The 13,370-nt window shown below is 55.7% G+C and overlaps 2 protein-coding genes across 2 annotated transcripts; both read right to left on the bottom strand.

Moving 5' to 3' along the window:
* Positions 1–172: 172 nt before the first annotated feature.
* LOC100547871 (ubiquilin-1-like) lies at positions 173–2,259 on the bottom strand. Its single transcript, XM_003203591.3, has one exon. The coding sequence runs from the start codon at positions 1,987–1,989 to the stop codon at positions 379–381; it is 1,611 nt and encodes a 536-aa protein (XP_003203639.2). The 5' UTR covers positions 1,990–2,259; the 3' UTR covers positions 173–378.
* Positions 2,260–8,840: 6,581 nt separating this feature from the next.
* On the bottom strand, positions 8,841–10,171 carry LOC100547716 (olfactory receptor 52B2-like). Its single transcript, XM_031552102.1, has one exon. It carries the CDS (start codon positions 10,013–10,015, stop codon positions 8,924–8,926), a length of 1,092 nt encoding a protein of 363 aa, XP_031407962.1. The 5' UTR covers positions 10,016–10,171; the 3' UTR covers positions 8,841–8,923.
* Positions 10,172–13,370: the final 3,199 nt, after the last annotated feature.

Raw genomic sequence — 13,370 nt, 5'->3', positions numbered from 1 at the left:
TCACCTGTGTACACATCTGGATTCTGCGTGCAAATTGACAGCACCACATTCAGGGAGGGCCTACCCCATTTCAGAACAGTCCTCATTTCTATTTGATCTGAGTGCAAGAAATCCTTGCAGCTGAGGGGGAATTAATTATCATGGATGCAAGAATGCTACAGCACACAATGTAGTATGTGCCTTGCTGCATTTAATGTGTGATGAGACTGAAACACGGTCAACAAACACTCGTTTCATTGCTGGGATGACCCAGTTGCTGCACCTCATTGGATGGAGGTTCTTTTGCCAGCACCTCAGCTGCTGTGCTGATCTCTCCCCTGTATCAGACACAGAATGCAATTTGGCCTTTGGTCCTGTAAGCCCACGGCACGGAGATGCCTATGGCTGCCACTCATCCATCACTGCCTGCTCTTCTTCCTCACTCTGCTCCGACACCAGGCTCACATCCTCCACCCCGCTGCTTTGTGATGAGCCGTCCATGCCCTCCAGCTCCACAGGCTCCTTGCCCAGGCTGAGGATGAGGTCGGGCACCTCTGCACGGAGGGTGTTGAGCCCCAGCTGGACCTGCAGCAGCGCCTGCAGCGCCCGGGGGTTCCTCAGCAGCGAAGAGATCTCCGCGTTCTCCATTTCCAACGGCAGCTGCTCTGTGCTCTGGTTTTGAGGCGGGGAGTTTCCATCGCTCAGTGTGTGATCGCCATTAAGCAGCATTTGCACCGGGCTGCCGGGGTTTGTTATCGCGCTTTCCAGGTCGTGCATGAGCTCCGAGTTCTCTGCCAGCTGCTGCACCATGCTCTGCACCCCTCCGTGGCTGGGCTCCACCACATCTACTGCAGGGCCCAGGCTCACCTCAACAAGACCATCACCGCTGCAGGCCAAGTGCTCGTCCCAATCAAAGGCACGACTGCTGCCCCTGTTGGGCTGCGGATCCCAGGGGTTGGGCAGCGGCCGGCGGTTCTCGGTGCAGGCGGGCAGCCTGGCCCCTCCTGGGGCTGGGTTACTGTCCAGACCAGCAAACACGCTGTCCTCCATCTGTGCCTGCACCGCATCCAGGATGGGCTCCTCGATTTCTCGGTACAGCTGCTCCAGAATGCTGTACCCCCCAGGGATGCTTTCCAGGTTGTTCATGGCCAGGTCGTGGTTCCTTATCATCTCCTGCATCACAGCCGGGCTGCTGCAGGCCTCCAGGATGTCCTGGACTGTGTCTGAGCTGGTGAGCACGCGGCTGATCTCGGGGTTTTGCTCAGCCAGATGCTGCACCTGGGGGTTGGATGCGATGATATCACTGAGCAGGTTGGGACTGGAGAGGATGCTCTGCCTGAAGGAGCTCTGTGCCACCTCTCTCAGCAAGCTGTCTATGGACACCACGGGGCCTTGGATGCTGCTCACCACCTCCGACACATCTGCTGAGTCCAGCCCTAGGATGTTGGTGCCCGTCACCCCCAGGAGGAAGCCCAGCAAGAACATGTTGTTGTTGATGGCGTTCATGTCCAGCTCCGAGTTGATCATCCTCAACAAGAGATCTTCCGTGGTCTGGGCCACTATTTCCTGGCTGGAGGTCAACAGCCCCGGCAGGTTCTGGGGGATCAAGATCAGGCTCTGCAGATCAGCTGCGCTCTCCAGGAACAAACTGGGGCCGCTGTGGCTGGGAGGCTGCACGAGAGCAGCTGCAGCTCCTTGGTCTGCCAGGTCGTCCTGCGGTCTGGTTGGGGATCTGATGACGAGGTGGATGTTGGCTCCGTTGTGAACTCGGTGCTGGCTCAGGGTGTCGTGGTCTTTGAGGATCTTCCCAGCAAATATCAGCACCAGCAGATCAGGGGGAGTTTGGAAACGTGCGGCGATGCCTTCCTTGAACTGCTGGATGGTGCTGCTCTGGGCAACCTCAAAGTGCTCCTTCTGCTTCGGGGTCTTCACCACCACATTGATGACATCTGCAGAATCCGTGGTGACGATGGGCTGACCTGCGCCTGCCGCCCCTTTGTTCTCTGACATCTTGGTGGCTCTGCAACAAGGGCAGTGATTTGATCTGTCGAGTAGCAGAGCTGTGGGAAGGTGGGGAGCGCCGGGAGGGGGCAACGGCTGCCAGCCAAAGTGAGGGCGGTTCCTCCTGCTATGGTGACAGCTGGGAGGGAGCAGTGGCACGGAGAGGGACCGCCTCTCTCTGCAGCACCAGAAGGCACATACCAGCCAGATGTGGCACAGCTGCTCCACTCGCTCACCACCCCATCGTCCCTGCCCTCATAGAATGCTGGCCCCGTGCTGTGACATCACACTGAGCAGGGTGGGAGCGGAGGGGCCATCTCCGTGGGAGATGAGCTGGGCCATCCTCACCTCCACTGCCCCCAACAACCGAGTCCCAGGCTGTGCAGTCCTTGTGGAGGCCGTTCAGTTCAATTCTGTGTTCCCAACAAAAACACGCTCAGCACCATTAGCAGAAAGCCTCTCCCACATTAAGCTGCAAAAGCCAGTGCTCCTCCTCAAACGTTGCTCATATTGTGGAGGCAATTTACCCAAACCCTGCTGCTCTGTGACCAAGCCTTGAGGAGGGACCTGGTTAGAGAGTTCTTCTGAGCTCTGGGTTTTCTGGAAGAAATTTGCCATCCTCTGTGTGGTTTCTTTCTGCTGCTCATCCTTGGTGGGAGCCCAGCAGTGCTGCTGGTGGCACTCAGGACGGGGAGGAGATGCTGAGCGGTCCTTGGTATCAATGCAGGAGAACAAAGATTTCACTGGGAAAACAGCACTGCACCTAATAGCTTCCATCCTTCTCATAGGCATATGGTCTAGATTGGGGTATCACTGGTGGAAAACTGTTGCTCTCATGAGCCTCTTACTGCACTCAATTATTCTCATTATTCAAAATAAGGCTCTTCTAATTGGAATGTGTGTCTGGCTTCGTTTTTTCACTCATACAAATTCTTCCTTCTCAAAGGCTTCACAACAGCCCTTATCAGACATCAGACGTTTTCCCCCATTCCACACTGAAGCCATCAGTGCTCAGAGCCCCATCCCTGACCTTGGTGTCTCCAGAGATGGGACACCACCACCTCTGGGCAACCTGTGCCAGCATCTCACCACCCTTATTGTAAACAACTCCTTCCTTATATCCAGCCTAAGCCTCCCCATCTCTATGCTGGGTCTGCTCACAGCCCCAGGAAGGAGTCAACCATCATGGCCAGCAGTTCTCAGAGCTATTTGTTGTCCAAGCCCAAAGGCTTATTTCTTGTCACCTTCAACTCCTGGTGCAACCTGGAACCCTCATAACCACCTGTGGGCCAACCGTCACCCCAAGTGCCCCCAGCACAGTGCTCCTTCCCACAGCCCCCAGCTGGGGGATGACATCCACACATGACTTTGCACCACCTGTCTGTATGACAGCCTCTCCTGGCCAACAGCATGGCTGCGCCAGCCTTTGTGCCACCTAAAAACCTCGTTACCAGTGATTTGTGTGCTTGTTTCTGCACAGCTGTAACAGTCAGAGCTGTGTCCAATCACTGCTGAATCTCCCCAGCAACACACAGAGCACGGCTCTCAGTGGGGAGCTCACACCAAGGCTGCAGTTAGCCAGACTCCACCAGCACCTCCTTTATTCACAAGTAGGTGTAGTGGTTGTTTGTCTGTCTGTCCGTCTGCCTGTCTGTCTGTTACAGTGAGGTGTATATCAGATTGCTGTCACAATAAAAAAATTACGGTTCTACTCAGTCATCGGGAAACTCAATCACCCAAAAATGGAAGGAAAATGCAGTGACATGATTCTATGGAAGCTAAGCACCAGAAATAGGCACTGATTGCTATTGATTACATTATTACCTTTTTACTGTTATTGATCAAGTCTCACATTCACATTTCATTGCGTTATTTGGAGTTAATGTCAAACTGAGCAGGGTCCAATTTCTCCCATCATCCCCTTCCTCCATTTTAGCTCTGGCACAGGGCAGAAGGAGCGGTTCTGTTGTCTGGGTTTGCTGGGCTCGGCGATGCCTGCGGAACCCTCAGGTCTGGTGGCCTCCAGCAGCTCCTGCAGCCCATCCGGACCTGACGGCTTCCAGCTGACCACAGCTCCCAGAGGCTAGGGAAGGGATAATCTGCAGCTGAAAATGGGCAAGATCACAGAATCAGACTCGCAGAATGGCTTGGGTTGGAAGGAAGCTCAAAAATTGTCCGGTTCCAACCTCCCTGCCGTGGGCAGAGTTACCATCCACTGGATTGGCTTGCCCAGAGCCCCATCCACCTGGCCTTGAAGATGTAGGATTAGATATGGAGGTTGGTGGCCCTGCCTGCAGCAGAGGGGTTGGAGCTTGATGATCCTTCAGGTTCCTTCCAAACCAAGCCATTCTACGGTTCTATGGTTCTATGATCTGGGTCACAGTAGAATAAAGCACAGGCAGCCCCTCCACAGGCAGATGAGGATATGCCAAGGAATGCATTGGGTGAATCAGTGCACTGGCAAGAAGACCAGTGTGTAAAACACAGCATAAAGGGAGTTGAGCTCGTGATAAGCAAGGCTCAGGTCTCAGACACTCACACTTCTGAACCGTATTTCGTCTAGAAGTGCTGAATGCTGGCACTTCAGGTTCCTCTCCTCTATTCCCTCCACTTGCACTCGGCAGCCTCGTTTCTGCTGTTTGAGTCTCTGAAGTAAGAAGTCTCTGGCACCCAACTGACCACAGCTGGTGGGAACCAGAGCAAAATATACAGCTGAGCTCCTGGAACAGCTGTCACCAGATGCCTTTCTGGGACACGTTTGGGTTGTGATGTAACTGCAAAATCTTCAGGGCTGGAGGGATTTTTAAGAAAATTCCCCACTTCCACAGAGAAGGCAAGCACACTGCACTGCACATCCTGCCCAGGGATGCTGCTGGCAGAGCACCCAGCCAAAGGGAGTCAGAGTTCAGAACCTGCCTCTGGAATCAGAAATCCCATCGGAACCGAGGGTCCCTGACCCAACCCACGGGGAGCCCAGCGGGACCGCGACCCTCAGGTGCCAGCACTGCCGTGCCGCTCAGAGCCAGCGTGAGATGCTGTGGTTGTTTGGTGCTCCGCGGGGCGTCGTCAGCTCTGCTCCCCCAGGAGCAGCGGGGATCTCGCGGCCCGCGGTCAACAGGTAGAGCGCTAACCGGGCGGGGACTGCGGAGCCCTGCAGACCTCCGGGCCGTCCTCAGTGAACCCCTGGGGCATCACCGCCCCGACCGCAGTCATGTGTGTGCAGTCGCTGCCTCCTGCCGGCGCTCGGGGGCTTCCCGGGGCCGTGGAGGAGCCGACGGGCACCGCTCCGCTGCCTTCACGGCAGGGGCTGTTTCAGCTTCCTGTGACCCCCGATGGAGAGGAATTTGGTGGAGATCAGCAGACCTTCCTGCTGCAAAGCTCACTGCTGACTTTGTCTCATTTCCAATTTTAGAAGAGAGTAACGTGTTTACGGGACTGCCTCTCCTCCAGAAACCTGCAGAGACCCCAGGCACACCAAGCATTGGGTGCTGAGGTCAGAGGAACCGCAGCCAGCACCTCCTCCACTGCCACGACCTCAACACTGCAACCTTCAAGGACCTTCAAGGACCTTTGAGGGCCCTTGGGGACCTTTGGGGACCTCAAACACATCAGGGCAGGACAGAGTAAGTACCAGGATGTGCCATTTATGGCTTTCCACTTACAAGGTGTGCTGGGAATTTTTATTAATTAACATTTACTAAGACACTGTGATGACAGCAGGGAGACGCCGTGAGATCATTCAGCTTTGCTGCTATAATTTATTACCCACTGCAGCCTGCAGATGAAGAGCAATTAATAAAGCACTGGTGTGGGCAGCGGTAGAAACGAAGGTAAATGTGGCACCCGAACACATCAGGCTTTGTTCACCCTGAATGCTGTGCTTACCTCCATCTCCCTCCAGTGAAGCACTCACTGAAGCTGAGCATTCCCCCTCCCAGCTCCGAGCCTGACTCAGCACCTGAAGCACGACGAGCTCATGCAGGTTATTTAGCTAACATTTTAACCATGCTATGAATATAAATCTTCCCAACCAACTGGCTAATACCCCATTATGCATGCCCCTCTGGGCACTAATTGCACAGCTGGTGATTCATTGACCCAGGTACATTTTCCCATGAGACCTGCATCCTGACCCAGCCAGCACCTCCGTCAGGGCTGAGGGCTGTGCCTCATGTTCAGCTGTTCCTGGAAAGCCAGAAGAGCGGCAGAATCCCTGCCATGAACCCACCCAGTACACACAGAACCCGTCCCAAGCTGCCAGACTGCTCAGCCTGGGCGACACTGTGGTGCCTGCAGGGATGTCTTCCCCCCGAGAGGCTCCCACACACTGGACATGTCCTCAGGTCAGCAGAACCTGAGCATGGTGCTGTTCTGACCATGGGGATGCCAAGACCCAACCTGTGGTCCAGCACTCTCCTGTTCACAGAATCAGAATCACAGAATGGTTTGGGTTGGAAGGGACACTTAAGGTCACCTCGTTCCAACCCCCTGCTATAGGCAGGGAACCTCCCTCCAGATCAGGTTGCTCACAGCCCACCCAGCCTGGCCTTGAATGCTTCCACAGCCTCGCTGGGCAACATGCTCCAGTGTCCTGTTGTCGTTGTTTTCTATGCATTTTCCAATACTTGGCTTGGAAGCACTTTGAAGCTGGGTCTATTGCTTTGTTTCTCACCTGTGCAGCTCCTGCTGAGCGTGGTCCCACTGCTCCCTAACTCCAGGATGGGCAGTGATAAGAGGGGCCATTCCCAGCAACAGACTCCAACTTGTGTGCCCTGAGCACACCCACTTGTGGCCAAACTGCTGCTGTGCTTACAGGTAACTACACCCCTCAGATCATCAGCAAGGAGAGGCAACAGAAGGGTAGCAGAGAAGACAGCAAAAACAACCATAGAGCTGAGACTCCATGGAGCTGAACTGTGTTGCAAAAGTGAATCTGTGGGTCAGCTGCCACTTGAGCTGGTCAGAAATCTTTTGGGAGAACCTCTTCAGCAGAAGGGTTTGTCAACCAGCTCGTGCTTTGGGCTGGGGGTCCCTGCAAAGCCTCCTGCAGACACAAGCATCCAGATTCTCACCCCAACCTCCGCGCTGCTGTGACAGCCCTGAAAACCCCAAAGCATCTCACTGCAGCCTGAATGTATTCATGCTTTGGCTACACCAGATTGCTCTCCCGACCTGTTGCTTTTGATATATGCAGTGTCCTATCAGAGATCACGTGGGCTGCTCTCCGTAAATACTCTTTGCTAAGAGAGATACAAAAATGCTTTGAGAACAGCAGTACGAGCAGCATTTCCACCGGCTCTGTTATCACTGCTAAGCAAACAGCCCTGAATGAACAGATGCACAGACCTTCATTTCCGCCTTGCCTCTCACAGGCTTCCCAGCTTTGACGAAAGCGCACACAAAAAAAATAAAAGCACAAAGAAAAAAAGAAATGTGCTGAAAGTGCCACGAATTGTTATTATTTTTTTTAATTCTGAAACCGTGGATCTCCTTCTCTCCTTCTTCTCTTGAACTTGCAGCAGTGTCACTGGGAGGCCCGGAACGGAGCGGGGTTGGGTTGCTGCATCCCTGCCCATCTCATCCTGCCCATCTCGTGCCCCTGGCACCACCACACAGCACAGTTCCTTGGGTCTCACTGCTGACACGGAGCAGAGCATCCCGGCTCCTGGCACTGCTGTGGGAGTGCAGGATCAGCCTCCAGACACAGCCCCCAAATCACTGCACTCAGAGGGGCTGTGGTTGCTGCCCAGATGAGGATGGTTTCACTGGTCAGGATGCATGAAGCCCCAAGCTCAACACAGGCACAAAATTGTCTCCAAGTGGGGGGTAGAAAATATGGATCAGAGAGCAGGAATGATGCAGGGGGGAGAGGAAAGCCTTTATCTCAACTCCCCACCCAATAAAACACAAAGGAAAGATGAAAGAAAGGTCTCCGGGCTCTGGTGACTCCCTACTCTTCTTCATCCCGTGGGCGATGGAGATTTTGGCACTTAACCACCGAGCCAGAATGGCCACTGGGACCCGGCCATAAGGACAAGACAGCAGAGCTGTCCCACTCACCTAAGTAACGCTATGCAGAGCTCCAGATGGAAGGATGCGGATGGAAGGACTGCTGTGCTTCCCTGCACGATGGAAGAGACAGAGCCATGGCTGAGATGCTTCCAGGGGACTGAGAAGCTCCAGATACATCTGGTGCTCACTCTGCATCGTTGCACTGAGGCAGGTTGCCACCAGCTTCAGGCAGAACACAGTGTGATTGGTACAACTGATCTGCAGACCAAAGTGAGGAGTGAGAAAACGTTGGACAATGCTCTCCTGGTGGTGAAGGATAAGTCGAACGTATGGCAACAAATTGGTGTGTGATCAAAGAGCAGTACGGGAGGAAAGGACATGCACTTTACACTGAGCACTGCTGTGCTGAGAAACGATTTTGTAAGAAAAAAATGTCCCTATGGGATGTGAGGATTTGAGACCATTGTCTACCTCAAGTTCTTCACTATGAGAGCGGTGAGGTGCTGGAACAGCTGCCCAGAGAGGCTGTGGATGCCCCGTCCATCCCTGGAGGTGTTCAAGGCCAGCTTGGAGGGGTCCTGGGCAGCCTGGCCGGTATGAAATGTGGAGGTTGGCAGGGGGGGTTGGAGCTTCATCATCCTTGAGGTCCCTTCCAACCCGGGCCATTGTGTGATTCCGTGATTCGGTTTGTCGTGGAGTTTTGAGTGTGGCACTGGACATTGTGGTTTAATGGATGTTTCCTCCTCCGACCCACGTGTCCCATCCCTGCTGCATGGAGCACTCAGGGGCAGCGTCAGTAGCAATGAAGGGGCTGATGGCTCACGTATCCAAAAACCCTTCGGCTTCTCCAGAGCCTGGTGGACAAACCCATTACCCCAATGCAAGCACACCTCACGCTGCCTTCCAGAGCCCGTCCCGTGTCCCCTTTCCCTCAGCAGCGGCTCCCACAGCCGGGATGGGGACACTGCCCTGCAGGGCAGAGCAGGCGGACCACGCGCTCGCGGATCTGCCGCGTCCTCACCCCGTACACAATGGGGTTGAGCATCGGTGGCACCACGACGTAGAGGTTGGCCAACAGGATGTGGACGTGGCCCGGAATGCTGTGGCCAAAGCGGTGCGTGAGGAAGGAGAAGAAGGCGGGCGTGTAGAACATGAGGATGACGCAGAGGTGGGAGCCGCAGGTGCTCAGGGTTTTGAGGCGAGCCTCGGGGGACGGCAGCTGGAAGACGGTCCTGAGGATGAGCCCGTAGGAGATGGCGATGAGCACCACGTCCAGCCCAGAGGACAGCAGCGCCGTGGTCAGCCCGTACCAGACGTTGGCCCTGATGTCGGCGCAGGCCAGGCGGGCGATGCCCATGTGCTCGCAGTAGGTGTGGGGCATGACGTTGTGCCCGCAGTAGGGCAGTCGTTTCAGCAGGAAGATGGGAGGGAACATGATGCAGAAGCCCCGGAGCACAGCGCTCAGCGCGATCTTCCCGATCACCGAGGGGGTCAGCGTGGACGGGTAGCGCAGCGGGTCGCAGACGGCCACGTAGCGGTCGAAGGCCATGGCCAGCAGGACGGACGACTCCACGATGAAGCTGAAGTGGGTGAAGAACATCTGAGTAATGCAGGCGTCGAAGGAAATTTCTCGGGCGCTGAACCAGAAGATCGCCAGCATTTTGGGCACCGTCGTGGTCGAAAGCATCAGGTCGGACACGGCCAGCATGGCGAGGAAGAGGTACATGGGCTCGTGGAGGCTCCGCTCCGTGGCGATGACGAAGAGCAGGACGGAGTTGCTGAACAGTGCAGTGATGTACATCAGGCAGAAGGGGACAGAGATCCAGATGTGGGACTCCTCCATGCCCGGGATACCGGTCAGGACGAAGGTGATGGGGTCGAAGCTGCTTTCGTTGAGCTCATACATGGTGCTGCTGCTCCCGGCGTCAGCCCAGTTCTGCTCACTAAGGGAAAGAGTGCAGGATAAATAATGCCGTGTGTTAACCCCTGCCCACCAACACACGAATGTTGCTGTGTGCAGCATCCACTTTGCAGCTGGTCTCCTAACGGAGCCGTTCTGAGGCTGAGGGCCTCAATGGGTGCATTTTGCTGCACAGAGGAATCTATTCATCTTTGTCTATCAACCCCCATGAACTGTGTCTGAGCGAAAAACATCTTCTCCGTCCCTCCACATGAACTGTGCAACAGGTTGGGTCCTGTTCTCTCTCTTATCTACTGCCACAAGAAGGCACTTGGTTTGCTTTGTGGCAGACAGCGGGCATTGTCAGCCCCACTTGATGAAACAATACAATGCCTCCATCTGTTCAGATCAGTTTCTGAGAGCTCTTGTTAAGTCAGGAATAAAACCAGCTCTGATGCTGCCGGGTGTCTTGGCACCCCTGGAACTTCTGCTGGACCAGTTTATCCCTCTATTTCCACCCACAGAAACGTGTTGATCCATTTGTAAATGACATAAAGTGTTTTTTCATAGAATCATAGAATCACAGAGTGGCCTGGGTTGCAAAGGAGCACAGTGCTCACCCAGCTCCAACCCCCTGCTGTGTGCAGGTCGCCAACCAGCAGCCCAGGCTGCCCAGAGCCACATCCAGCCTGGCCTTGAATGCCTGCAGGGATGGGGCCATCCACAGCCTCCTTGGGCAACCTGTTCCACTGCCTCACCACCCTCTGCATGAAAAACTTCCCCCTAATATCCAACCTAAACCTCCCCTGTCTCAGTTTAAAACCCTTCCCCCTCGTCCTCGTCCCCCCTTTTTGTATCCCTGTCCCAACCCAGAGAGGCTGCAAAGAGCCAAACCCGGGCAGACCTGCAGGAACGCAGACATTCCCAGGCGCCGCAGCCATTCCGTGCTGACTGCCCTGCTTACAGGGGTGCAGAGAGCCCTTATCCCTCTCAGAGGTACAGAACCAGACTTCTCTCACCTGTCAGCTCACTGCTTTCTGCTCCTTTCAAACAGGAATCCTTGCCCGAACACCGATGCTGGCACAACACATCCCACAGGGTCAGCCCAGCTCTCAGCTGAGCCCCAATGGCAGCAGTGCAGGTCCCCCCTGAAGGCTGAGGGCCGTGGTTAAACCTTCCCCTCCCGAACCACAGCAGGAGCTGCGGTGTTCTGTGGGCTTTTAAACTGCTCTGCATTAAAGATTAACCAGAAGTGAGCCTGCAGGTGAGTGAAGGCATTTCCTGCTCTCCACAATTTGCATCGCACTCTCACTCAGTGCACGCAGCAGAGCCTGCATCATCCTGCTGATGGGCCCTGCACTGTCCCACCGGCTGCCCGCTGGCTTCTCGTGCTCTGAAACCTCCCCAGCAGCCCCCAGCTCTGCCCCTGTCTCTGTGGGAAGGGTTCCTCCCTCTGACTCCAACCCACAGTCAATGATCTGCAAACAGCAAAGCGGCCACGTTGGTGTGCTCACACTGCACAGCAGCTGCAGAGGTCCCTGCTCAGGTCGAGCTGCTGGTCTGGGCCAGCACTGACCAGAACACCAGAACTGCATAACTCGTAACTCATGGCTACTGCAAAGGCATTTCTAACATACGGGATGGTGGCCAAATAAAGGAACTGGAACGACAGCTTTGTTTGAAGGATGCAAAACAATACTAAAAGATGGTCTGAAAACACCTGCCTGCATCTGACATGTTGAAGATCTGTCCACGCAGCAGAAAAATGAGCCTGAAGTCCTAAGGACTCTGTGAACTGGTGATTTCTTTCCACCCAGAACCAAAGCAACGTGACTGAGAGTAATTGTGTTCTTTGTGGATGAAACCAGCAGTGTGAATTCTGTACAACTTGTCTTGCAGTGATTTCTTGCATGGTTCCACTGCTGTACTGCCTCAGGCTCAGAACAATATATGTAACCAATGCATGCAGACAGCAGATACACCTTCAGTACTTCCATCAGCTGCACACCAACAGAGTCACAGAGTGCTTCCCCCCGCGGGCTGCCCAGTGCTGCCCTGCTCCACTGCCCTCTCTGCCCATCACCCGCCCTGCTCCTCCCTGCCTCATCCTGCCCCTCTTTTGCCACCTCCTGCCCCTCTCCTGCCCAGCCCTCACTGCAGGAGCTCTGCATCTCATTCATCTGGAGAACACCCGGTGGGTTCCTGGTACCATCAGTACCAGTCACGCTCAGTCCTGCCCACGTTCCTGTCAGCGTTTGCTGTAACTTTCCAGTTCGGGTCTGCTGTCAGAGGGACCGGTGCCCCACAGCACCAAGCTGGGAGGACCCGGAGATACCAGGACTGAGAGGATCAGCCCCACCATGCAGGGCCGGAGTTGCTGCTGCCCCACGGGTGCTGGGGCAGCCCCGGTCCATCCGCGTGCACCAAGCCCCATCCCACAGGCAGTGGGGCACGATCTGTTGGGGGTCAGCAACGAGCAGAGCGCTGCTGGGGTCAGTGCTGGGTCCGGTCCATCCAGCATCACCGCTAGAGGTCTGGGCAACGGGACAGGGCACACCTTGGTACATTCACAGACAGCACGAAACGGGGGAGTCTCTGTGGGGCCGGCACCGCGTGCTGCAGGCTGGAAAAACGCCGTGTGCTCCGGAGTGGACTCTAGAGGTCTCTGTGAGGTAAGAAATACTTTAGGGCCGCAGCGCAGGCAGTGGGATCCTTCCCGGGGAGATCCTGCAGCAGCGGCACTGAGCGCAGTTGTGGTGAACGTGGAGGGCGAGGGGCTCCACAGCCTGGCAAGGAGAGGACGCCAGCCCCCAGGTTTGCGAGGCACGGCGTGGCACAGCCCCCTTCAGATCCTCATCATCTCCTCTGGGGAATGGTGGCGGCACAGCACGCACTGCAGCGAGCAGTTCCCAAACACCATCGCTGCTTTAGAGTGCACTGCCACCCCGTCACACACGTGTGTGCTCACACTGAACACGGACCCTCTGCACCGGGTCTGGAACTTCTCCTGGGGGCTGCTGGCCACACGTCGGAGCACCTCTGCAGCCCCGTGCCCGGGGGCAGCCAACGGCACAGTGCCTGGTGAGGGCCCCCTCCTTGCTGTGCTGTTTTCCCCTCTTCATGCTCCCCCTCGTTAGCGAAGCCTCTCCCTGCAGCGGGGCCGTGGGGACACACGGGCTGTGCACGGTCTGCTCCCTGCCCGGCATCACCTGCTCACGTTCCCAGGCCGCACTCAGCTGGTGCTGCCAGCTCTGCTGACACAGCCACTGTGCCATTGTTTGAAGGATTTTCAATTATCACTGTTTATTTCACAGTCCTCGTCCTCCCAGCACACGATGCTTTCCTCCCCACTCTGTGGGTGCAGAAATCACGGCACAGCCTGGATGAGACGCAGTTCTGCTCTGGCACAGCCCCAGCAGAGCAGAGCTCCGTTGGGTCGGTGCTGATGCTTTTGGCATTTCTCTCCCACAGCCGCTTG

This window comes from Meleagris gallopavo, chromosome 1 (genome assembly GCF_000146605.3).
Source record: "Meleagris gallopavo isolate NT-WF06-2002-E0010 breed Aviagen turkey brand Nicholas breeding stock chromosome 1, Turkey_5.1, whole genome shotgun sequence".
NCBI lineage: Eukaryota > Metazoa > Chordata > Aves > Galliformes > Phasianidae > Meleagris > Meleagris gallopavo.
This window is presented reverse-complemented; position numbering and strand designations above follow the sequence as displayed.

Excerpts from the sequence above, each read along its gene's own strand:
- LOC100547871 (XM_003203591.3), bottom strand. The coding sequence starts at position 1,989 with ATGTCAGAGAACAAAGGGGCGGCAGGCGCAGGTCAGCCCATCGTCACC.
- LOC100547716 (XM_031552102.1), bottom strand. The coding sequence starts at position 10,015 with ATGCTGCACACAGCAACATTCGTGTGTTGGTGGGCAGGGGTTAACACA.